The sequence below is a fragment of the Geotrypetes seraphini genome, chromosome 2 (assembly GCF_902459505.1).
Source record: "Geotrypetes seraphini chromosome 2, aGeoSer1.1, whole genome shotgun sequence".
Lineage (NCBI taxonomy): Eukaryota > Metazoa > Chordata > Amphibia > Gymnophiona > Dermophiidae > Geotrypetes > Geotrypetes seraphini.
Window position 1 is genome coordinate 318,318,863 of NC_047085.1, and position 27,203 is coordinate 318,346,065.

At 43.6% G+C, this 27,203-nt stretch overlaps 1 protein-coding gene across 1 annotated transcript in view; it reads left to right on the forward strand.

Moving 5' to 3' along the window:
* The first annotated feature begins 658 nt into the window (after nt 1-658).
* TRIM71 (tripartite motif containing 71) overlaps nt 659-27,203 on the forward strand; it is a 95,336-nt gene continuing 68,791 nt past the window's right edge. Inside the window, exon 1 of the mRNA XM_033930098.1 lies at nt 659-3,069. Coding sequence (XP_033785989.1) covers nt 2,281-3,069 — 789 coding nt within the window. The 5' untranslated portion in view covers nt 659-2,280. The remainder of the gene's footprint in view (nt 3,070-27,203) is intronic.

Genomic DNA, 27,203 nt, shown 5'->3' on the forward strand with positions numbered 1-27,203 from the left:
AACCGGCCCTCAATTCAATGTGCCTTTTTAAATTTTATTTTTTTTTCAACCTTTTTCAGCAGCTATTTGAAAAAGGTTTAGCTGTACAAATTAGGACCAGATGCACTATTTTAGTCAATACACTAGTGTCTAAATTATATTTACAGAAAATTGTACAAAAATACAGAAGGTATATTATAAAATTTCTTAGGCTGCAACTAAGAACCAGCAGTAAATGGTAACAGTAGCTTTGTACAAAATTATTATCCATGAAAAGATCTTTATGAATGGAGTTAATATTATTATCAGAGTCAGAACTATTTGGACTAGCTTGGAGAACCTGCAACAGGTACAGAGGCATCATGACTTCTGTTTGATTTTTTTTTTAATGTATTTTTAATAAAAACAAATGTATTCCTCCTATCTATGGTTATTAATTATCTTTTTTTTGGGGGGGAGGGGGAAGAAAGAAAACAATTACAACTATCTCTTTATAGAAAATAATTAACCTTACCCTCCACACTTTCGCCCGGAAACAGGAAATACAAACAGATTAAAGAGACCCTCATGTGCCATTTTAACAACAACAAAAAAAGATTGTATACATGTACAAGACAATTAGGTGTTTAAAGCCCAGCTTTGCAGTGGTAAACATTTTTTCAGGTGTTTAAATTAAATGTAATCGGGACTAAACCAATTTCGATTAGGACCGAGGCGACTGAATAGCACAGAGGTTGAAAGGGATGAACGGGCGGGGCTAGAGAGGCATGCAAGAGCGAGGGCTCCTCCTCGGGAGGAAGGGTGGCAGCGAGAGGGTTAATATTTCCTGTTTGCTTCTTTGCGACCTCCCCCCCCCCCCTCCTCCCGGGAACTCAGGCGGAAGTGCAGATTAAAAAGGATTCCCAGCGCCCGACCCGTTTTAGCACCACGCGTCCGGAGACCGGCGAGCCTGGGGGAGCAACGCGATCGGCTTCACGCACAAAACCTCTCCGGGGGGGGAGGGGGGCAAGGAAGGGGAGGGGAGAAAGCAGGAAAGAACTCTTCTAATAAGCGGTGGCTTCAGGAATCCACCGCAAGTTTACGCGCACCGATTCGGAATCTTTGAGTGTTGTTGTTTTTTTTTTTTTCCTCCTCTCCATTGCTGCTAATTCAAACCTGGTGGTTGCAGGAGGTTCCACGCTCCGGACTGGAAATAAAGGGGAGGAGGAGGAGGAAACCCGCCAAAGGCAATGTGATTTTTTTTTCCACCCCCCCCCCCCCTGTTGCTGTTTTTATGCAAGGTGAAGAAAGGAGACGCAAAAGCGACTGGTGTGGATATTGAATGGCATCGCGCGGCTAGAATTGTTGAAAGCGGAGAATATGGCCCAATGAATAATTTAACGCGCTGCTGGGGAGCGGCTGCAACCTCCCGTGCTCCCTTTCGCCTCCACACAGGGCAGCCTCCGCTGATCGCTCGAGAGATAATGGGGCTTTAAGACCCGGAGACGAGAGAAGAAGGGGGCAACTGGGGAGTGAGCCCGCAGGCTAGACTCGGTACAAGAGGGGCGAGCGGCCACCTTCCCCCCCCCCCCCCCCAGCAAGACATGGTGCATTTTGCGGGGCCCCGCCACGAGTAGGTCACTTCTTGCCATCCATTCATTCATTCATTCCTCCACCGGAGCTCTCGGTGCACTCCGCCTGTCATGTTGTGGTTTTGGCAGCGCGGAAGGAGGAGGAGGATCGTTCGGGGACACGGTTCGGTTTCGCAACGTAGCCTTGATTGCCTTTAAAGTTCTCGCAATATCTCAGAGAGGGGGGGGGGGGAAGAAAATCCTCCAAACCGCAATAGCCCCAAAACGTGCTATTTGGCTGCCGAATCGGGCACATGAAGTTGGATCGCTAAGATAATTTCTGGCGAGAAAATAATCCGCAAGAAGAAGAAAGAAAAAAAAAAAAGTTAGCCACATGAGAAAGAAAAAAAAGTAGTCCTCAAAGAAATGTATATTCAGTTTACATCGGATGTTTCCTTCTTGTGGAGGCGCCGATAAACCCGGTAACGGCGCATTGTCTACGGATGACCCAAGGGAAATGCAAAACTGTCACTTATTGATCACTCCTGCAGATCGATACAGTTATTTAACGTAAAGAAGCGCAGGGTTAACTGTAGAGCCCACAAGAGCAGAAGTGGGCAAGGTCCTATGGCGGAGCTGTTTGCCATCGACTGAACTGGAAGGCGCTTTCTGCAACCTCCGCTCTTCCCCTCACCCCTCCCCACTACATTTGTTTTATGCATTGCCCCCTCCCCCGTCGGCTCCCTCGCAAATGGCCGCGTTCCCCGAGGCGGACTACCAGCTCTGCGCCCTGTGCAAGGAAGTGTGCAGCTCGCCCGCCCCGGGCTCTTCGGGCTCCTCCTCGTCCTCCTCGCAGACCTCCACCTCGTCTTCCTGCGGCTCCTCGTCCTCGTCTCGGCCGCCGGCGGCCGTCGGGCGGCGGGGGCCGGTGCTGCACGTCCTGCCCTGCCTGCACGCCTTCTGCCGCCCCTGCCTCGAGGCGCACGCCAGCCCCGGGGAGCCGCTCAAGCTCCGCTGCCCCCTCTGCGACCACAAGGTGCTGCTGTCCGAGGCGGGCATGGACGCGCTGCCCTCCGCCGCCTTCCTGCACCTCAGCAGCCTCCTGGACGCCGTGGTGGTGTCGGCCGCCGAGGAGACCGGCAAGAGCAACGGCGGCGGCAGCAATCACCGGCACCAGCCGCCCCTCTCGGCGCTGCTGCGCCGCCACGCCAGCCCCGGGGAGCCGCGCTGCAGCTCGTGCGACGAGGGCAGCGGCGCGAGCTCCCACTGCCTGGACTGCCGCGAGTACCTGTGCGAGCGCTGCGTGCGCGCGCACCAGCGAGTCCGCCTCACCAAGGACCACTTCATCGAGAGGTTCCCGCCGGACCCGGGGCTGCCCGTCCCCGGCTCCTCCTCCTCCTCCGCCGCCGCCGCCACCACCGCAGCCGCCGGCGGCGCCAGTCCGCCGCTGCCCTCCCTGTCCCAGGCCTTCTCGCCGCCCTTCTCCATCCTGCCCGTCTTCCCGGAGAGGCTCAGCTACTGCCAGCAGCACGATCAGGAGGTAAGGTTACCTGCGGGCGCTTGGAGTTTATTACGGTGAAAAACCGCAACCTCTGTGGCTTGGTTTTGTCTGCCTGATCTCTCCGAATAGCCTCTTAAAGGGCTCTTTTTGGGGGTGGTTGTTAAATTAGGTGGAGTGGTTTGCAGACTTTCACTCCCTTAGCCTCCCACCACCCACCATGATAGAAATTCTAAGTCCAAAGACGGTCTTTTTTTTTTTTAATCTTTATTGATTTTCAAACTTTTGACAGTGCGATACAATTAATTGAACATAAACTACTGCGTAAAACGCACTATTAATTAAGTTTCAAGTTTATTAGTATATTTGATGAATCGCTTATTAGGATTACTAAGCGATGAACAAAATTAAAAATAAGAGTATAATACAGAGAGACTAACATATTAACAATATTCTTTCATAAAATACAAACATGAGTCAGGAGGGAAAGTGGAAAAGTTACAATTTTCATCTTGGTAGAAAAAGGAAAAAAACAAGAGGGGGGGGTTAAACTATAGCCCATTTTGAAACTTTACACAAGTGATTACATAAAACAATCATTTTCTGCCACCCTCCCCACAATTATTAATACAATAAAACATATTATGTGACTACAATATTATAATTAAGTAATTTTAATCCTCAAAATACACTTCCCACCCTGGATGTGTAAGGAAATCTAAGAAAAGGAGAAATACATGACCATTACTGTGAGGTAACAAATGCAGTCAATGGAATCCAAAGACAGTCTAATGGCTTAAAAAGTGGCCAGAAACTGTATTTTGTTAACTCCCCCCCCCCCCCCCCATCTCTTTAATAGCCACCTGGAAATCATCACTTTTGTTTATACATAGGCATCCTGAACAGGAACCAAAGTATATTGGTAGTCACGCTATTCTGTCTATAGACTACTTATGTTGAATATGACTGTTTTTAGTACCTCCTTCCCAGATATACAGTACATTGGCTGTCATCTTGAGTATGTCTATTTATTCGTGTAACTTTTTGAGGGAAGAAGCTTTTCTTTGCAGTGCCACCTAGATGAATTGATATACTTGTCTACCTTGCCAAGGAACTTTAAAATTAATTTTTAGCTTCATATAGCTCCTCTTCCTCCTCCCTCTCCAGAAAATTGGCAAAAGGGAGAACAACATAGTGTAAAACATAAAAAATGGTGGAAAATTTCCAAGTTCTGAAGCCTGGGACGGCACTAAGTTTCAGCTACGATTACTGAATCATAAATGATAAAAAAATATGCCTGATTTTGGTCAGTAGTTGGGGCTGATCCCTTATTCGCATGGCTGCTCACAGCTTTCAAACTGGTTTAGATATTTTAATGCTTCTGTTGTGCGTCTAAAAAGTGTTTTTTTTTTTGTTTGTTTTGTTTGGAAGTCCAGCGCCAAACAACTTATTTATAAAATGTTTCAAATGAAAATTGATCACTTGCTATTTGTTTTCAGAATATTACTTATGTTTTAAACAATTAAATAATTGGTTTTCATTTTAAAAAAATTACATGTGCACATTTTTTTTTAAGATTCACTGTACCTTTAGTTACATTTAGTAAAAGGCACAGGGATCAACTCTAAACAAAATCTTAGACACTTTAATTAGTGAGAGAGTCTAGTCTTTCAGCCACTTTTTTTATTCAGTAAAATGGTTGTGATATTTGATAGCCAATCTAGCAGATAAATGTTTGACTTCAAAAACACAAAAAAACAAATCAACCTAAAAGAAAAATAAGGAGCACTCTCTTTTTATGGGGTCAACAAAACAAAAAATGTGGTCACATTTATTTAAGGATAGAACTACAAATGCCTCTCTGCTTGTAGATAATTGTTTGAGAAACTCAAATTTCTTTTCCTCTTGGATGTGTGTTGTGTGCTTGTTCTGGTTTTTTGTTTTTTTTTAAACAATTGTGTGGGTTAAAACTAAAAGATTTTTTGTTTCTTCAGGGTTATTTGAAATTAATTTTGGGATCAACTTGGTTTTGTATAAACAGAAGGGAGCCAGCCTGGAAGTTGAGGGTTTTAGTACAATATTGAATTGTTTTTTTGTTTTTTTTTTAAGGAATTCATTTTTTTTCTAACTGCAGAAAGAGGAAAAATTCACAGTAACTTATGAAAGCAAAAGTTTTTGCAAGATATGCCTTGGAACCTTTTGCCTTATACAGTCTAGGTACAATTTAAAAAAAATCATTTTTTGTTTTAATCCGTGGTTTTTTTCTCTGGTCAGATTTTCTTCAAAAATTTGGGTTTATAAAAAAATACACAATAAAATATGCACTCATAACATAAAGCACTTTGGGCAGAATTTTATTTCCGCAGGGGCTTTTGTGTGTGTGTTTGAAAATTTTCTCCCCCTCCAAATTTCAGGAAAGAATTCCCTTGACAAAGGAAATGTTATGTAAAAATTGTGTAGGTAAATCTGGCCAGCTGCTTGCTTGTTTTTTCTGTATGCATATTATGGGGTCATTCTTTAAAACTGGCCCCCTTAGTTCTTGAATTACTTTAGGATCCCTCTTCCTTAGTCTTGACTGGAATCACTTTGAAATCTTTAGAGAGTGTAAATAGATCTTGCAACTTTTTTTTTGTAGCAAAGCTGGTATTTGTTTACTTCTGATCTGCTTCTGATTTATAATTGATCTGGTCTTTTTAGATTTTAAGTGTTTCACAATTAATAGCAAGGCTCCAAATTCTGCCCTTAAGCACACCTAATTCAAGACAGATTAGCAGTTTTATGCGTTCTCTTTCAGTCTCAAGCCTGTGAATAGGAATTCTTCAGTTGGGGGGTGGTATAATGAAATGTTAAATGCGAGAAGATTTACTACAGCTGATTTCTTTAACCTTGAGAAACCAAAACAAGACCACTCAAAACTTATTGAAATATTGTGTTGATGGTCGTGTGCATTGCATTCATAAATCACACCACACAATTCCTGTCTTCATGACTTGAAAGAAATGAATTACTGGTTTGTATGATGCAGCTTCTCTTTATCATGTTTGACCTCTGAAACTGGTTTCGCAAGGTTTTTTATTATTATTATTTTTTTAATTATTAGGGGTTTGTTTTGTTTTTGTTTTAAACCAGTATGTGCAATTGAAGCTTAGTATGAGTCTTGGTAAACTGAAAATATTTGTAACATCAACAATCATTCAGTGGAACGTCAACAATCATTCAATGAGGGACATTACAGTAACGAGTTTGGAGAATTCAATAGATCATTGTATTTGGTGCTTGAGTCATTGTACTGTATTCCAGCCTTAGCCATCCACCCATTTAGGAGACAAAATAATTAATTCCTGTAACTCCACAGTAAACTCGAGATAAAAGCATTTAAAATCCTGACTATTGAAGGGTAAATATTTACAGTCATTCATAGGTCTCCAGTCACTTGGATTGCAGGAAGATCCTCATCTTTCACGAACAGTTCTGTATGTTGAATCAAATTTACGTCGCCAGGAGCTTGGAGGCTTTTGTGAGCATTTTTGCATAAATGAGAAATCCTAAATTTGGTCAAAAGTAATTTTAGTTGCCTTTTACATCTTTGTTATAGCTTAGGGGGAAGCCCTTGTTCATTCTCTCACCGTTCCCATAGTCATAAAGAATACCAAATCCAAAAACTAGAACTGTGGTTAATAAGGGTGTCTGTAATCAATGATTTACAAAGAGGTGGGTTTAACCTGGCTTTTAAATCTAATGCGTGCATTGAAAGACTTCATTCTGGCGCTGAAGTTCTTTCTTCCAACGCTGGCTGCTGGACAATTTAACCATTGTAAAAAAAGATTTCAAAGAGTGGGATTCTTCTGCCACCTATGTCAGAAGAACTCGGGCACACTTTTCCTTTTAAATATGAGTTTCTTATCCAGGTGTCAGACTTGCTTTTGTCTTGGCAGTATATAAAGAATTTGCAACGTAACATTTTATTAACATGTAATTGCAAAATCGTGGGTTTTTTTTTGTTTTTTTTTAAAGCACTAATACCAGTGGTCTCAAACTCGCAGCCCGGGGGCCACATGCGACCCACCATGTACTATTTTGAGGCCCTCAGTATGTTTATCATAATCACAAAAGTAAAATAACAAGTTTCTTGATAATCTGTCTCTTTAGCTATAAATTACAATATTATTAAGACTTAGCCAAAAGGAAAGATTTATCAACTATAAAGAGTTTTACCTCATGCAAAATTGTCATTTCTTTAATAAGACATTAACTATTTTTCTGAGGCCCTCCAAGGACCTACAAATCCAAAATGTGGCCCTGCAAAGGGTTTGAGTTTGAGACCACTGACTAATACTGTAGTATAATCTTTGTAGCCATAGGCAGGGGAACACTTTTTTGTTTTGGGGGCGGGGCTGCACTGAGGGTGTTCAGTAACTTTATTGTAAGTCTTTTGTTAACATTCAGAGTAATAGGTGCCACGTACTCCAGTATCATGCAGAAGCACTTGCTGCTGGCTCTCTACCATCCCCTGACGAAAATTACCCTGATATGCAGAAATAGGCAAACCTACTGCAAAATCCCTTAATGCAGTTATGCAGTGGCCTGTTTCTGCACAGTCACACATTAACACACACCTTTTTGAAACTGCATTAGGGTTTTTTATCGCAGGCCGCCGTGGTAAAAGCTCTGACGCTCATAGGAATTCTGCGAGTATTGGAGCCTTTTACCGCGGTGGCCTGCAATAAACCCTAATGCAGCTTCATAAAAGGGGAGGGGGGGAGAGGAGTGCTAAGGGCCCTTTTAGTCTGTTAAATTTATATTTGCAATTTCTGTTCCTATGATGACTCTTTGAAACAATTTAAAATGAATTTTAGGTGTCAGGTCAAAAGCGCGCCGGGACAAATGCGCGCGCAGACAATTGAGCGCAGTGCGGAGGTGCGCGCCGCAGAAAATTACTGTTTTTAGGGCTCCGACGGGGGGGCATGGGGGGGAACCCCCCACTTTACTTAATAGAGATCGCGCTGCGTTGTGGGGGGTTTGGGGAGTTGTAACCCCCCACATTTTACTGAAAACTTCACTTTTTCCCTGTTTTTAGGGAAAAAGTTAAGTTTACAATAAAATGTGGATGGTTACAACCCTCCAAACCCCCCATAACACTGGCGCGATCTCTATTAAGTAAACTGGGAGGGCTCACCAAAAAAACCCTCTGTCGGAGCACCTAAAAATTGTAATTTTCTTCGGCGCGTGCCTCCGTCTTGCGCTCAGTTGTCGGCGCACACCTTTGTCTTTGGCGGGGTTGTCTATGAACCGAATTTTAGGTGTTCGTACATCAGGAAATAACAGAAAGGGGGTAATTTTTAATAAAAAAAATAAAGGGGGGAACTTGTATTGGAGAAACACTAGTTTTCCTTTCTTTCAACAAAAACGCAATATTCTAAATGAGGACAGAGAGACCAGCGCAGCCTATGTAGTCTGTCCAAAAAGATGGCCAGGGTTGTGCCTGTGATGCTGTGCAGGTTACCTCTCCTCCCCCTTAAAGTCTTTAGGGTTGTAAGTGGTGCCTGATGCAGTCTACCCCCTCTGCCTTCTTCTACAATCTGTACTTTTTATTCCATCTAGGGAACGTCTGAGATTATCCCACACCTGTTTGAATCCAGCGGAGACTGCTACAGCTGGTTGAATCGTGGGCAGTTCTTTTCAGTTGCAGTCCTGAAAGCTTTTGTAATCTTAAGTACAAAACCAAAAATATTCTTATTGCCTCGGAGGTGTTTTTCAGGGCCCTGGCCAGCGAAATGAAGCTATAAAGGAGGCTTGTAATTCCTTGGTTCCTCTTTCTCTCCCCCCACCTAGTGTTTGAGATCTTGCATTCCTTCCTGGTTTACAAGATGTGGATTGTTGTGGCCTTGGTTTGGGGTGGGGGGGAGGAGCAACTCTTTCGCCTAAGGATGTCATTGAGTGGGTCGCACTGTGTACAATCTGGCATTTCCTGAAAGATTTGATAGGTGTTAGCATACCTAAGGCTTTCACCATAGTGCTCACAGGATACTTGTGCTAAATCAATCCCCTCTTCCTTTTGTTTTTTTTTGGTTTTTTTTGGTTTTTTGGTTTTTTTTAATATATGATGCTTTGAGCTGCCTGTGCTCAATTTGCATGCACAACTTAATTGAACAATGAGCCAGCTAGCACTAGTTCGGTTTTCATATAAACTTGTGGCTGAAAAATTGGTGTCAGGTCAAAAGCGTGCCGGGACAAAGGCGCGAGCAGACAACTGAGCGCAGTGCGGAGGTGCGCGCCGAAGAAAAAGACTGTTTTTAGGGGCTACGACAGGGGTGTGTGGGGGGGAACCCCTCCCACTTTACTTAATACAGATCGCGCCGCGTTGTGGGGGCATTGTGGGGGTTTGGGGGGTTGTAACCCCCCACATTTTACTGAAAACTTAACTTTTTCCCTGTTTTTAGGGAAAAAGTTACGTTTTCACTAAAATGTGGGGGATTACAACCCCCCACAACGCCACCACGATATGTATTAAGTAAAGTGTGGGGGGGGGGCTCCCCAACAAAACCCCCCGTCGCAGCCCCTAAAAACAGTCTTTTTCTTGGGCGCGCGCCTCCATCTTGCGCTCAGTTGTCAGCGCGCACCTTTGTCTTCCGCGTTACTGTCTATGAACCGAAAAATTAGGCATGCTACAAAAAAATAAAGGGGATACAGAATGGGCAGGTCATAGGCAGATTGGGGGGGGGTGTTCTCAAATTGTGCATGTAATTAGAGAATAAGGGACATCCATGCCTAGGGGCTCCTTTTACAAAGCCGCGGTGGAGGTTTCTACCGCAGGCCGGCGGGGTAAATGCTCATATAAAATCCTGAGCGTCGGAGCATGTACCTCATTGGCCTACAGCAAAAACTTCTACCGCAGCTTTGTAAAATCCAGTTAGGAGTGAGGATATGCACCATGTTTCAGTTGGTGCAAATGGATGTGCCTAAAATCATAAGACTAGCCTTACTGGGTCGGACCAATGGTGCATCAAGCCCAGTAGCCTATTCTCACAGTGGCCAATCCAGGTCCCTAGTACCTGGCAAAAACCCAAGGTGTAGTAACATTCCTTGCTTAGCGTTTGGTTTAGTTTTTTTCTGAATCGGTCTTTTTTAGGTGCCATATATAGAATTTAATAATAATAATAACTTTATTTTTGTATACCGCAATACAGTGGTGCCTCACACAACGAACTTAATTCGTTCCAGGAGCAAGTTTGTTATGCGAAAAGTTCGTTGTGTGAAACGCGTTTTCCCATAAGAATACATGTAAAACAAAATAATTCGTTCTGCAGCCCTACATTTCCCTCCCTCCACCTCACCTTATATGCAGAGTTTGCCAGCTTTCTTTTTCACCCAGCCGCACGCTTTCAAAAAGCTGTGCACGCGCAGCTGCTGGAGTTGATCAATGTTCTCTTCTCCTGCAACTTCCGGTTTCCGGTTGCGTCAGAGGAGAAGATTGAACAACAGAGCATGCGCGCATGTGCTGCTCTTTGAAAGTGTGTGGCTGGCCGAAAAAGAAAGCCGGAAAACTCGGCATCTAAGGTAAGGTGGAGGGAGATGATGGAACACTGCATTCAGACAGGAGGGTGCTGCTGTTCCCGGCTCACATTAGGAAGCGGCGAGAGTAGTTCCGCCCCCCCCCCCCCCCCGGGCCCCTCGGGCGACTTCGTTGTGTGAAACGAAGTTCGTTATAGGGAGCAAGACAAAAAGTTCGTTATGCGCAGCGTTCGCTGTGCGAGGCGTCCGTTATGCGAGGCACCACTGTACCACAAAACAGTTCAGAGCGGTTTACAAGAGAAGAGTCTGTACATATAGAGCGAGGATACAGAGAGTTAGTTATCAAGTGTATAGTATAACCAGTAGCAATTACAAAATGATCCAATAACAGTTACAATTTACTCTCTTCATGCCCACGTTTGTGACAATCTCTGAGAAAAGGTGACTAAAGTAGCAGATCCAAAATGTTTTAGCGTGGCAGATTTTTCATGTCATGGGTCCATAAGCAGTCTGCAAAAGTTACATATTTGAACTAATGTAATGGGTTGTTGTTTTTTTTTTTTCCCACATCCCCAGATTCATTAAACTCATTTTTTTTGTATCTGGAGACTTTAGTCGCCTTTTCCCAGAGAGGGTCACATTTTATTGTGTACATAGTTGCAACTTCAGTTGATGTTTGCACAGAGCCTGCATATTTTACAGCTTTATTGTTGGTACAAGGTTTGACTGGTGATGTTTTGTCTTTTGGAATATTCCCTTTCCCTCCTGCACATTGTTTTAGCGGTTCATAGTCTTAAGCGCGCGAGACAAAGTTGCGCTGACAATTGAGCACAAGATTTCATCGTGCCGCAGGAAAACCTTCTTTTAAAGGGCTCCGACGGGGGGTGTTGGTAGGAAACCCCCCCCACACACACACACTTTACTTAATAGTGATCATGCTGGCGTTGGGGGGGGGGGTTTGGGGGGTTGTAACCCCACATTATACTGGAAACCTAACTTTTTCCCTATTTTTTAGGGCAAAAGTTAAGTTTTCAGTATAATGTGGGGGGTTTTCCTGCGGCGCGATGAAGTCTTGCGCTGAATTGTTGGCGCTCGTTTGTCAGTGTGCCTTTGTCCTCACGCGCTTTTGCCCTGTCACCGTTTTAGCTGCACAGTGGTTCCCAACCCTGTCCTGGGGGACCACCAGCCAGTCGGGTTTTCAAGATATCCCTAATGAACATACATGAGAGAGATTTGTATACCTGTCGCTTCTGTTATATGCAAATCTCTCTCATGCATATTCATTAGGATATCCTGAAAACCTGACTGGCTGGTGGTCCCCCAGGACAGGGTTGGGAACCACTGTTCAGACACACATGACTGTATGTATGTGGCATATCCTAATGAATATGCATGAGAGAGATTTGCATATAACAGAAGCGACAGGTATACAAATCTCTCTCATGTATGTTCATTAGGAATATCTTGAAAACCCGACTGGCTGGTGGTCCCCCAGGACAGGGTTGGGAACCACTGTTCAGACACACATGACTGTATGTATGTGGCATATATATTTTGGAACTTTTTTGTATTTGTTTTGCTCTAGATTTTCCCATGTTTTCTAAGGACATGGATTATACTGACCTTTCCAGATGCTGGTTGCAGATAGGGACCTGACAGGCCTGAGCACTGATGACCAAATATTGTCTTTTATCCTGACTTTATTGCAGGGATTCTCAACCCAGTCCCTGGAACACACTTGGCCAGTCACGATTTTCAGGTTATCCTTAATATACAAGAGAAAGTATATTGCACTGCCTCCCCTTAGATTGGATTTGCATGTGTTTCTTGTTTATTCCCAGTGGATATACCAAAAACCCAAATTTATTTATTTATTCATTCATTCAATTTTCTATGCCGTTCTCCCATCAGAGGAGGGCGGGACCGCAGCAGAGGAAACATCTCAAAGCACTGCAGTGCAAAGAGCTGTAACCGCAATCTTTGGCTGAAGCTGTAAGGTAAACGGTTCGGGGAGGCCAGGGGGAACACGGAGGCCTTCCCGGGGGGGGGGGGTAGGCAGTCTTTCGGGGGGGCAGTCCTTCAGGGGGGTGGGACAGGCCTTTAAGAAGGGGGGAGACAGGCTTTAAGAGGGGAGAACAGGCATGCCTGGGGTGGCAGTCCTTCATGGGGGGACAGGCTTTCAAGGGGGGTGCAGGCCTTCAGGGGGGATAGACCTTCAGGGGAGGGGGGCCCTGGTGTAGAGGGGTTCAAAGAGGAGGGAGGAAAGAGGGGTTCAAAGAGATGTGCATATGCCAGACTTTTGGGGGGGGACGAAATAATGGGTCTAAAAATGGAGGAGAAGGAGAGAGATGATGGGCAATGGGATTTAGGGAGGGAAGGAACAGAAAGGGAGAGAAGTTGGACACAAGGGATGGTGTGGAGGGGGGGATAGAGATACTGAATAGGAGGGTAGTTGGGAAAAGAAAGGGAGAAATGGTGGACTCTGGGGTGGTGGGGAAGGAGGGAGAGATGCTGGATAAAAGGGTAGTTAAGAAAAGGTGGATCTGTGGAGGGAGATGAAAAAAAGGAAAGATGCCAGATCTCCAGGAGAGGGAAGGAAACGGAAGGGGAGGACAGAGATGGCAGATGGATGGTTAGCATGCAGAAAGAAGGAGACCCTGGCAAGCAAGTTATCAGAAGACAACCAGAGCCCGAGACCAACAAGATTTGAATAATGACCAGACAACAAAAGGTAGAAAAACTAATTTTATTTTCTCTTTTGTGATTACAATATGTCAGATTTGAAACGTGTATCCTGCCTGAGCTGGTGTTAGACCGCAAACGTGATTTAGGATTTAACAGAGAGAGAGGAAAAGTCTTTTTTGTTTCTTTATTTTGTTTACACCACAGCGCCAATGTGGTTAGGAGAAGCCAAAGGGGGGTGAAGAGGCTATAAATTAAACCCCTGTATAATATAAAGGCTGTACGAAACCTCATTGAATGAACATTCAAACTGTGTACCTCCAGGTTTCTGACCAACTAAAAGTTGTAATACAATTAAGAGTTGGGGGTCTCAGAAATCCTGCAACGTTCAATGAATGAACGCCAGAATGGTAATGCAGGGAGGATTTTCACTCATCGACCCCAATCTCTTACTCCAAATTTAAAGCGTTTTTAAATTTTAAATAAATATGAATGAATAAATATATAAATAGTTAAATATAAAGTGCACTTATCTTTAACTTTATGTAGAAAAGTGCTCGAGTGCATAAGGTGCTGAAAGCAGTACACCGTGGACCGGCGATTGAAGAACACTGTTTTGGTCCTGATGCACATGCTGGCCCTGTGGACCGGCAGGAAATTTCTGTGGACCGGCACTGGTCCATGGACCAGTGGTTGAAGAACACTGGGTTAGCGTACCTTTGTAAAAGAGGGCCTAAATGGCAAGAGAAATCAACAATTAACCACGTAAAACAAACATGCTTGCAAAGGAATAGTTTTAAAAGCAAATTTTGCACTACTTTCTATTTCATTACATTTATTAGTAGATATACTGTAATTGATCTGAAGCTAAAGCTAATGGCAGACAGTGTAGCTTGTTACAATGTGGGTACAATAATCCTTTTTTTTCATGGATCTAGGAACAAGGCAAGAGTGGTTAAGAGCTTTTTCAGCTCCCCTATCCTACCCATGTGCTCCTCATTTCGAATGGGGGAGGGGGAAAGCTTAGCTCTCCAAGGTTTTGCTGCAGCTGCTTTATGTTCAGAGGTACTAAATTTTCTTTTGGTTCTGTGTGTGTGTATGTAGGAGGTGAAGAGCTTAGAAAATCCAGGTCCTTGTGATAAGAACATAAGAATTGCCGCTGCTGGGTCAGACCAGTGGTCCATCGTGCCCAGCACTCCACTTACGCGGCAGCCCTTTGGTCAAAGACCAGCGCCCTAACTGAGACTGGCCCTACCTGCATACGTTCCGGTTCAGCAGGAACTTGTCTAACTTTGTCATGAATCCCTGGAGGGTGTTTTCCCCTACAACAACTCATGAAGAGCATTCCAGTTTTCATCACTCTTTGGGTGAAGAAGAACGTCCTTACGTTTGTACGGAATCTATCCCCTTTCAATTTTAGAGAGTGCCCTCTTGTTCTCCCTACATGGAGAGGTTAAACAACCTCTCCTTATCTACTAAGTCTATTCCCTTCAGTACCTTGAATGTTTCGATCATGTCCCCTCTCAGTCTCCTCTGTTCGTGGGAGAAAAGACCCAGTTTCTCTAATCTTTCGCTATATGTCAACTCCTCCAGCCCCTTAACCATCTTAGTCGCTCCTCTCTGGACCCTTTCGAGTAGTACCGTGTCCTTCTTCATGTATGGCGACCAGTGCTGGATGTACTACTCTAGGTGAGGGTGCATCATGACCCGGTACAGCGGCATGATAACCTACTCAGATCTGGTCGTGATCCCCTTCATCATTCCTAGCATTCTGTTCGCCCTTTTCGCCGCTGCCACACATTGGGCGGACGGCTTCATCGACTTGTCGATCATAACTCCCAAGTCTCATTCCTTGGAGATCTCTCCAAGTACTGCCCGGACATCCTGTATTCATGCTTGAGATTTTTGTTACCTACATGCATCACTTTACACTTATCCATGTTGAACCTCATTTGCCATTTTGATAACCATTCCTCGAGCCTGATTATGTCACGTTGCAGATCTTCGCAATCCCCCTGCATCTTCACTACTTTGAAAAACGCAGGGGGATTGCGAAGATCTGCAACATGACATAATCAGGCTATTGGTAAAGAGCTGGTAGCAGCCTCAATCTGTGCAACCACCCCTTTCTTGCTTGAAACCTTATTATCAATAGTGTTGTATCCTTCCCTCATGTAGCTGTGCCTGAAAATTATATATGTAAAGCTTGACTGACTATAGCCTGAGCAATGAAGCGAGAACCAAGGGAAAGAGGAGGAGAGATGTATGATACGGTGACAGAATTTATAATCGTTCCCGTCCCCACAGATAACTGTGGGAAACAATCCCATGTCATTCTTTAGTGTCTATCTCAACCTCAGTTCTTCTACACCAGCATTCTTCAGTGCAAGGCTTGAGAGTCAGTGGCTGTGCCCATTCATACTCTGATTCTTATCTGAGCCAAGTATAGGATAATGAACCCATTGTGACATCACTGATGAGGATGGCGCTTAGGTGTTGGTAGAATGAGGCACACTACTGGTAACATCCCTTTCCTCAGGATGGTGCCTCAAGATTCTGTTCTTGGGCCTGTTCTTTTTAACATTTTTATAAACTATATTGATGAAGGGTTGTCAGGTAAGATTTGCCTCTATGGATGATATGAAAATCTGCAATAGAGTAGACACGCTGGATGGTGTGAAAAACATGAAGCAAGATCCGACGAAGCTTGAAGAATGGTTTGAAATTTGGCAGCTAAAATTTAATGCTAAGAAATGCAAGATCATGCATTTAGGCTGCAAAAACCCAAGGGAACAGTACAGATTGGGGAGTGAAGAGCTTATGTGCACGACGGGACTTGGGTGTGATTGTATGTGGTGATCTTAAGGTGTCCAAACAGATTGAAAAGGTGACGGCAAAAGCTAGAAGAATGCTAGGTTGCATAGGGAGAGGTATGGCTAGTAGGAAAAAGTAGGTATTGATGCCCCTGTATAAGACTTTGGTAAGACCTCATTTAGAATATTGTGTACAATTCTGGAGGCCACACCTTCAAAAAAGATATAAAAAGGATGGAGTCGGACCAGAGGAAGGCTACTAAAATCGTATGTGGCCTTCATCATAAGTTGTATACTTTGGAGGAAAGGCGAGAGGGGAGATATGATAGACGTTTAAATACCTACTTGATATAAATGCGCTTGAGTCAAGTCTCTTATTTGAAAGGAAACTCTGCATTGAGAGGGCATAGGATGAAGTTTAGAGGTGATAGGCTCTGGAGTAATCTAAGGAAAAACTGAAACCCTTTTTTACAGAAAGGGTGGTAGATGCATGGAACAGTCTCCCAGAAGGGGTGGTGGAGACAGAGACTGTGTCTGAATTCAAGAGGATAGGCACATGGGATCTCTCGGAGAGTGAAAGACATAATGGTTATTGCGGATGGGCAGACTAGATGGGCCATTTGGCCTTTATCTGCCATCATGTTTCTATGACATCTGGATACCAGAGACTATCATTCTTTAGTGTTTATCTCAACCTCAGTCCTTCTACACCAGCATTCTTCAATGCAAGGTTTGAGGGTCAGTGGTTATGCCCATTCATATTCTGAATCTTCCCTCTTTCTTTAAAGAATGATATGGAGGCTTCCCATGGTTCTTTGCTGGGACGGGAACAGTGATGAATTTTGTCACCGTGCCATTCTCTAATTTTCTAGCTTACTTTCTTTGCATTATGTTCCTTCGTCTTGGTATTTAGGCTCCAATTTCCTTATTGCTAGTTAGTGGATGATTTCTACTCTCTACCCCCCCCCACACACACACACATCTCTCAGTAGACCTTTCATTTATCTCATGCGCATTCATTTGGGAAATCCTGTATCCCTAGCGGACTAGGTTCTTTAAGGCTTTTATGTGGATGAATTTATTTTTATGTGGATGATTTCAGTGTACCTTTGGAACTTTGACACTTTCAAGTAAAGTCCATTTTTTTGTTAAGGTAGAGCTAGCAGGAGCAACGACAAAACTCACGGGGACAAACTTGTCCCAGTGTCATTCTCTGTACTTAAGAGCTTCATTTTGGGCTTCTGCAGGACTAAATGTCATGGCTCTTGTAGTGACACTTTAGCTGTGGCAGTCAGTTGAGTTGCTTTATATTATTAATAATAATAATAATAATAATAACAGTTTATATACCGCAGGACCGTGAAGTTCTATGTACTGTTAGCTGCATTGAAGGGTTCCCATGATTGATACTAACCACCACTGCTGCCTCTGATCTCGCTTTTTTAAAAATTTATTGCCTGAAACTTGGAGTGGGGCAGGTCCAGTAGCAGATGGCCCTGCCTTTTTTTTTATTATTAGTTTCATTGAATGGTAGCTTTTGCTGATGGCTATTTTAGTCTTTCTCATGTACCATGTTTCTGCTCTTCCCCCCCTCCTCCCTTTTTTGTGTCAGTCCTTTGTAATTTCTTTTGATCTTAGCATGATTTCCCACTAACGCAAGGGTGTTCAACTTCGGCCCTCACCAGGTTGGGGTTTCAGGATTTCCCAAATGAATGCGCATGAGATATTTGCATACAATGGAAGCAGTGCAAGCAAATAGATCTGCAAATTCATTGGGGAAGTCCTGAATATCTGACTGAATTGCAGCCCTTGAGGATCAATGGTGGACAACCCTGCATTAATGTCTATGGTGAAGACCAAACTCAACGTGGTTCAGACTTGGTTTTTATATATGTTCATATCTACATAGGATAGGGTTCCAAATTCGACCAAGCAAATTTACTCTGCAGGATGGTTTATTCAGAGTTGGAGCCATGGTTTCTGGCACCTACCCGCAAATGGGACTCCCCCCCCCCCCCCCCCCCCCCAGGTGCTCCCTCCACTGCCATGTGGAGCAGGAAAGAACTGCAGTGCAAGTCTACTCTTTGAAGGCTTGCATAGAAGCTTATTTCTGTGCCATGTGGCTTAAAGCAAGAGAGCTGAGCTGTACAGACAGGACTAGTGCAAGAGCTGGAGCATTGCTCACAGCAGGCATTGCCACCCCCAAATGTCAGCACATCTGTTCTGTGCTTACTGCACTTACTGTGTTGCACCAGCTCTGGATTTACAAACCCGCTTAAGCTCCTGGTTCTGATCAGTCAGCAAATTGTGCCCGAGGAAACTAGAGGGCTTACTTATGTCACACACTGATTTGAAATTAGGCTCATTCCTGCTTCTACATTATCACTTAAGTGGAATTATTTAATTTATTGCATAAGGCTTGTTTCAATTAAATGCTTTACAGGGATCATGTGTCAACCATAAACTGAACAGGAATAGTGTGCCTGAGATGATGGCTAAGGAGGAATTAACTGCTTTCCAGAAAGAACATTGCCTGGCTCAGGTTGCTAAAGTGCATCTGGGTGATCCACAAGACTTCTGGGAATAATGTTACTTAAAACGAAACTGTTCAGTGATTGGGTTTTAGTCAAAACGAAGCACAGCCTGACCTGCTCATGCACTATGAAATTTAAGCACAAATGTTATAGAATAAGGAGCAGGGCAGATCCCCCAAGTCACTCCTAATCATTGCCAATTAAGTGGCCATTAACACCAATTATACATAATTAGCTAATTTGCTTACCTTTAGTATTTTTTTTTTTTTAATCATGGATTGGATTGATTATGCCACCAAGTTTGGGTAATCCTTTACCACCAGATTCTAAAACCTGAAGCTCTCTATACTCTTATTCATTCACTAATCATTTCCAGGTTAGATTATTGCAATACCTTATACCATGGCATAACCAATAAAGAAATAAGAAGGTTACAGATAATACAAAATACAGCAATAAAAATTATTACAAGATCAAAAAAAATATGACCACGGTACGCCACTTTTACAGGCTGCACATTGGCTACCAATTACACATAGAATAACTTTTAAAATCATATTGCTTACCTTTAAAATTCAACAATCGCACGCGGCGATATTTTTGGATCGACTTTTGATACCGTACTCTCCATTTAGGGCTCTCAGATCAATACAACAAAATTTACTAACTATTCCTTCTCTAAAAATAATAGGGACCAGGAGATCTACCATTTTCTCAGTCATAGCTCCTCAGCTGTGGAACAACTTACCACTGTATCTGCGTAATGAACCATCCTTAGAAAAATTCAAGCGCCCCTTAAAAAGCTTTCTGTAGAAGGATGCATTCAATACATAGACAGCTTAACCTCCCAAATATAAAATCTTCAGATCCTAATGGATTTTATGTGATCCCATCCTATATGTTCCACCCCAAATGTTTCTTTTTATTTTTTTTTTAATTAAGACTGTAGTCCATCCTATTTACCCTTTTTGTATTAGTTTGTATTAGAACTTATATGATTTGTATGTAATATCATATTTTGTCCTCCTTTTTTTAAAAAAAAAATTTTATGCATTGGAAAATTGTTATACGCATTGAAATATATGATTCTGCGTAGATAACAAATCTTATTAAACTAAGAAAAATTCTGTATACCGTAGGCTTCCATATGTGCATTAGTGTTTAGGCTTTTTTTCCTGTTTTACAGCTGTGTAGAAAAGACCCTCATTAGGGCGTCCGAAGCCCATTTACAATTGCAGCTTAGTAAAAGTGCTTCTTAGTCTCCTGCGCATCGATGTGCGGCCATCAGATGCTGCAAATCTTTCTTTAGTATTTTTTTATCATGGATTGGATTGATTATGCCACCGAGTCGGCGACACGTACAGTGAGGAATTCACCCTGTGATGTTTCACGGCAGGGTATAGGAGTGATTTGCCATTGCCTTCTCCCGTGAAGTGTGTGGCTCCGCTATGTCACTGCTGCCCAACATAGGGCCCCTCAGGCCTGGCTGCCCTGAGTAGGCCCGCTCTCGCTATCAGAAGCTAAGCAGGGTTGGGCCTGGCTGGGAGACCACCTGGGAATAGCAGGCGCATTGAAGGCTGATGGGCCTTATGTTGGGTAGCAGCATTTTATCATAAACTTTCCTTTTTATATGTGAGTGCTTATCAAATTGATATGTCTTGCTGTATATACTCAAAGATAAACCTATTCAAGTATAAACTGAGATTTCCCCTCCAAAAAAAGGGGGAACTATTAACTCTCCTCTCAGTTTATTCAAGTTAACTTCCCCTTAACCCCCCTCCCCCCACCCACCCATGATGGACATTTCTCCAAATCTCCCTCATTCCATACGGTTACTGACTTAAAAAAAAAAAATCTAAACTATTTCTAAGTGGCTTACATTAGAAAAAATGCATAAAATTACAAACCATCATCTGCCAGTCCATTAATTAAAACATAAAAAACATTAAAAAATTAAAACATAAAAAACATATTTAAAACAACTTTTGCAGTACTTCCAATTACGCTTTGCAGCATTACCTAGAGTAATGTATACAAACTATGTGCCGTGAGATGCCGGCAAGGAGAGGTGCTGGCGCCAGCTGACTGCCTACACGACATGCCTCTTACCACGAGAGGCATGTTCTGTAGGGAGTTAGCTGCACCTCTCCTCTTGCAGCCCTCCCCCCCCCCCCAGTGTCTTACGGCCCCTCCTGGAGGGTCTTTGTGCGTGCGTGGCCATCGCCATTGAATCATCACACATGCACACGACGACCTCGCGTCGATGTCTGCCCATTTCTGGATGCCCTTCAGCCGTGGCACAGGATTTAGTGTGCTTATGGCTTCCAGAAGTCTGTGAGACACTGAGCTAGAGGGAAAAGCCTGACCCCCCCCCAAAAAATAAGTCTCTTCAGCAATTTATGTTTTTTATTTTAAAAATTTCTATACCGTTTAAACCTAAACGGTTTACATAATTTTACATACATAATTCTGTTAAACAAATAAGATCAGACAAGCATAAAGAAATAATCCTCAGAAAATCAACTATAAAAATGAGAGCCAAAAAGGCTTATACAAAGAATCGTAGGAAAATTCTTCAATAAGCAGCAATCGTGTTGAAGTATCTTGGTTGTTTATTCCAAAGCAGTGATCAGCAATAGCAGAAACGGCTTCTGTAGTCACTGCATAGTGTATACACCTGGGCCCCCGTGGTTACTGGATTTTACTTGCAGCTTCTACCTCCTTTAGCTGCCCCTACCAAAAGCTATGTGCTGAGCTGGTGTAGGGCAGATGCTCGGGGCCCTTTATCAGCCCAGCATATATAGTTTCTTTCTTAGTAGCAGCCAAAAGAGGTAGGACTTGCAAGTGACATCTTGTAATGGTGGTAACCAAGTGGGGAAGGACTAAAAGAAGAGACTTTGTATATACACAGAACTCCCCCCCCCCCTTTTTTTTTTTGCCCCAAATCTCTGGTTATATTTGAGTTTCCTTGGTATATGCATCAGCACCTTAAGACAAAATCCTTAACCATCCATCTATGTAATTTTTGTATTAAAAACAGATGGTACAATTTCAGAAACCATCAGGGTTTGAAATAATAATGGGTTTGAAGTTTAAACACGTGATTAATTGTATCAAGTCCTGAATGTAACACGGTGCCATATTTCGGTGCATGGTGTTTTAGCACACAATAAAAAGTTTTAACTCCCCATTTGTAGTAAATTTAAAGGGATACAAATTAGATCAGCCTGTGTGTATAAATATAAAAATGACTCTTCTAGGTCAGGCAGGCCCTCAACTAGACAACCTCTAGATTTCTGGTTCTTTCTTCAAACCCCTCAGCCAAAAATATCTGGCTTGGGAAGGCATTCAGTGGCATCCTTCACCACCCCATTTTGTGCATAGCAAGAGTAAAGGAATGAGACTGCTGATTAGCTCCCTGTACAAGGTATGTATTAGTGGCCCAAGGGGGTCCAGCCAGTAGCAAGGAGACTCTCTGGTTAAGAGCCTTCCTGTGTTGGGTGCCCTAGAATAGTTTCTCAAAATGCAGTACTACGTGAGCCACCTGTTGGGGATATGCAGCACTGGCCACTGCCGCCGAGGATGTTGTCTGCCTGCCCATAATGCCTGCTTTGACTTCTAGTGACAATCTCGCAAAACTGCAGCAAAAAGTCACATCCTGTGTATATTAAACCTATACCTGATTTTATTTACTGTTTTATTTTTTTAATATTGTATTTTAGTTCCCCTCTTCCCTAATGTATTAATGTCTAGTAGTGTTTTATGTGATGTATGTGGATTTTATTATTTTTATTCGATTTGTTATTTGCTGTAAATCGCATCGAAATATGATTTTGCGATCAAATTAAAGAATTTATTAAACTTGAAACAGCAGCTATTTTGAGGGAAGAGCTGACATGGGCAAGAGTGACTGGGGTTCAGTCCTGCCCTGATGCAACACTAGACTGCCAAATATTATATGGTAGTCTGGGGGGGATGGGTGCTACACTTTGCGTTCTTCTTTTTGTTTGTGTGTGGGTACGTGGGCAAATGAGAATGCTTCAGATAAATGCATTTGATAGGAAAGTTTAGCAGGGATTTACATCTGTAAATTTGGGATAAGTTCCTTTAAGAATTAGCCTACCTGTAGAGATATGACATCAGCTGTCACTCCAGATGTGGCTCAGTCAGCTGTTGTGAAACTACCACGGCTTTTAGGGTTCAGTTTTCATTTGCTGAGGTCCATGTGTGCAGAGACTATTTTGCTTGGAGGTAACATATTTCATTATTTAAATTATTATATGTTTCTGGTTTTGATACTATTTGTTTGAGGATGATGTAGCTTCTGTACACTATAAGTGATTAAAATGCTACAAGAGTAGATTCTATGAGAGAAGCACCTGGGGTAATTGGTTTTTTGGGTCGTTTTTTTTCCCAAGCACAAGTACTGGTAATTTTTTCAGAGCAAATAATCTTCATGCTCAGTAGCATCAATGTGCTTTTCTGTTCTGAATTGTGCATCAGGCTGGTATGTCCACAGGGTAGACCATTGTCTGGACTAGAGAATGACAAGAATGGCTACTGTGATAACGGGGAGCACTTTGAAAAATCCCCTGGGAATATTGAGGTAATAGTGGACCATTCCATGGTAGTACCACAGGAATGGGGACCATTCCATTGTGGCATGCCTGCTGCATTGGGATAGCCTTCCCCAAGTCCGCATGTTTTACCAGCTCCACTGCCATGGTCCTGCATATCTTTTCAAGCTGAATGGGTCCCCAGCAACAACTATTCTCACATGCTGCCTATCACTGACCTGGAAGCTTCCCCTCTGCAGAAAACATCCTGTTTTGCAATAGAGGGAAAAGCTTCCAAGTCGGTGGCAGGCAGTGTGTGGGAATCATTACATAGAAACATAGAAGATGATGGCAGAAAAGGGCTACAGCCCATCAAGTCTGCCCACTCTGCTTACCCACCTCCTGTCTATGCCCTAATGACCCAATTTTCTTATCTTGACCCTCATAGAGATCCCACATGGGTATCCCATTTATTCTTAAAGTCTGGCACGCTGTCTGCCTCGATCACCTGCACTGGAAGCTTGTTCCAATGATAAGAACATAAGCAGTGCCTCCGCCGGGTCAGACCATAGGTCCATCCTGCCCAGCAGTCCGCTCCCGCGGCGGCCCAAACAGGTCACGACCTGTCCAAATCACCAGAAGGGGCCCCCATGCCACCTTGGTTTCCTATTGAGTCCTATCTTCCCATCAAAGTCCTAGTCCTCCGGTCTTGCACATGCACGACCTGGTCGGGTTTCTATACTTATTTTCTGGTTAGCTTTCTCAGTATCCCACGATCCCTTTATCCCTCAGGAATCAACCACTCTCTCTGTGAAGAAATACCTTCTGGTGTCGCCATGAAACTTTCCGCCCCTGAGTTTGAGCGCGTGCCCTCTTGTGGCCGAGGGTCCCTTGAGAAAGAAAATATCATCTTCCACTTCGACACGTCCCGTGAGGTACTTAAATGTTTCGATCATGTCTCCCCTCTCCCTACGTTCCTCGAGAGTGTAGAGCTGCAATTTGTTCAGTCTCTCTTCGTACGAGAGACCCTTGAGCCCCGAGATCATCCTGGTGGCCTTCTGCTGAACCGATTCAATTCTGCGCACATCTTTACTGTAATGTGGCCTCCAGAATTGCACACAGTACTCCAGATGAGGTCTCACCATGGCCCTGTACAACGGCATTATGACTTCAGGCTTTCGGCTGATGAAACTTCTATTGATACAACCCAATATCTGCCTTGCCTTAGATGAAGCCTTCTCCACTTGATTGGCAGTTTTCATGTCTGCACTGATGATTACTCCTAAATCTCGTTCTGCTGAAGTCCTAGTTAAAGTTTCTCCATTCAAGAAGTACGTCCTGCATGGATTTCCGCTTCCGAGGTGCATGACCTTACATTTCTTAGCATTGAAGCCTAGCTGCCAGGTTGAGGACCAACTTTCCAATGTAAGCAGGTCCTGCGCCATATAATTCTGTAAACTGCATTCACTTACTATATTACATAGTTTGGCGTCATCGGCGAATAGTGTTATTTTACCTTGAAGCCCTTGAGTCAGATCCCCTATGAATATGTTGAAAAGGAGTGGACCCAGGACCGAGCCCTGCGGCACTCCACTGGTCACCTCCGATGTTTTAGAGAGGGTACCATTAACCACCACCCTCTGAAGTCTGCCACTCAGCCAATCATTGACCCATGCAGTTAGTGTCTCTCCTAACCCCATCGATTCCATCTTGCTTAGCAGCCTGTGCGGTGTGGGACACTGTCAAAAGCTTTACTGAATCCAGGTACACGACGTCCAAAGACTCTCCCAAGTCTACCACTGGGTACCCATTCAGCTTCAAGAAAGATACAGGGCCACAGGAGCCAAGCCGGAACGTTCTTTCTGCAATGTCCATGAGGGAGGGGATAGAGAGAAATGCCGCGCCTAAGTGGGGGCGGGGGGGGGGTTGGAGGTGTAAAGGAGAAGAAAGACCATGGAAGGGAGAAGAGATGCCATACTGAGTAGTGGGGAGGGGGAGGGGTGCCAGAGACTAGATTATGGAGGGGGAGAGATAGAAAAGAAGAAGAGGAGAAAGCTGCTAGAACATGGGAGAAGGGATAGATGGAATGGAAGGAAACGGATACCAGACTTGGAGGAAGGAAAGGAGAGAGATGAAGAAAAGATGAGGGCAGTAGAAACCAGAGAGGACAAAAGTAGAATTTATTTATTTTTTAACTTTAGGATAAAGTAGTATTGTAGCTGTATTGATAAATGGAAATAAGGTGATCTTCTTTTTATTAAACTAATTTTAAAAACATTTTTTACTAACATTGGAGACCAATTTTTGTATTTCAAGGAAGTCCCCACGGGGCTGTTTTTTTTTGGTGCAATTATTTTCTGGCAGTGGTCATTTTGGATTTTAAACCATTTTTTTTCTAAAGCTTTCATCTGCCTCAAAACCTCTTGATTTTACTTAAAATCAACAGGAATGGACCCCTCGGTCCTTCTTACCCCTATATCTTGCCATGTTTGCACTGGATGGCCAGCCGAGAAGTGTCTGTCCCACGTGCAACAGAGCATGCAGGAGCCTTGGGCTTAGCCTTTGAGTCCTTTAGGGATGGGGATCTACAGGAGGCACATTTCCAAGGGAAGAGCCCCTTTCCAGAGTCCTCCAAAAGTGCATTGGCCAAGTCGGATGTACGGTGGCCACAGAGCCCAGGAGGGGGTCTCTACCAATGTCCTCGAGACCCCAGCACAAGGCTTCACCCCCAGATTTTGTGAGCCTTATATGGAATGCCTATTTGAACTGAGGAGCCTCAGTGTCTGCATTCAGTGTGATGGATGCGGTGGCACAAGGGATCTCCCCTCAGATGAGACTGCAGAGCTGGACCAGGAGGTTCAGTCTGCCATAGACTGGGAGGATGGAAAGTTCAGTACTATTCATAGAAGCATTTCAATAAATGCTTTTTTCTAGGATTATGAATTTCTCTCTATTAATACGCTGTCAAGTGCTGTAAAATAAGGCTGATATGAAGGACCTTGTGATAGTGGGGCAGCTTGCTCAGGAGAAGGGTTGCATAGCCAGCCAGCCAGACCACACTCTGGGCATTCAAGGAAAAAAACCCTTTTTTATTCAACAGTAGTGCAGAGCCTGTTTCTTCACAGGCTCCTATAAGTTTGTATTCTTAAAATAAAACAGTTAGGCTTTTCCCCAGTCTTTCTCAAACACAAGTTCCCTTTTCCCTAGGGTGTGCCATGCCCCAAACAGTCTTTATTCCATGTTCAGGGAACAGTTAGGCAGCATTATGTCCCAGGTCTTAGCAGGCACTAGAACAAAGGCAATGTTGATAAATGCAGTAGTCTAAACCTCTTACAAACTCTGTCAGTGCCAGGCCCTTCAACCAGCTTCTAGGTTCCCTCTAGTACACACACCCTTCCTCCTGGATGTGGCTCAGCTTTTTAAGTTCCCCTGAGTCACTTCCTGGTTTCCTGCTTTTCTCTCCTCCCCCCTCCCTAGGAGAAACTTTCTCAGTGCTGCTGTGATTGTGAGACAATTTAGCCAGAAGTGGGAGTACCAGGTTTTCCTGAGGATTATTCTGAGTCAGAGCAGCAGTGTCAAACAGGGAAAGTGGCAGGGTTTCATACACTCTGTCACAGACCTGTTATTTGTATAATGTGTTGTATGTTTATATTTTATATGATTGTTTTTTGTAAAACCGCCTAGTTATAGGTGGTTAAGAAATCTTTTAAATAAATATTTTCCCAGGATGCAGTTTCCCTAGCAGAGTCTGGTTCTCTGCATGAGGACAGTGGTCAAGAACTGGTAGTGGCCATGGACCAGGGGGAAGACCCCCACGGTGTGCTGGCTGTTCAAAGCCTCTGCACTAGAGAATGACACAGGGAAAAAATTTATCCCCGTTATTGCACCGTCCCCGCGAGCTTGGTCCCCGCCCTGCAAACTGTCAGATCCCATCTGCACCAGCCTCGAATAGTTATGATTTTATACTGAACTTATTTTATTAAAGTATAAAAAGAGACAATATTCTGTCTAATTGTCATTTTATAAACGCAAATAATACAGAGCAAGGATCAACAAAACCTCTGTCTCCCCTCCCTTTC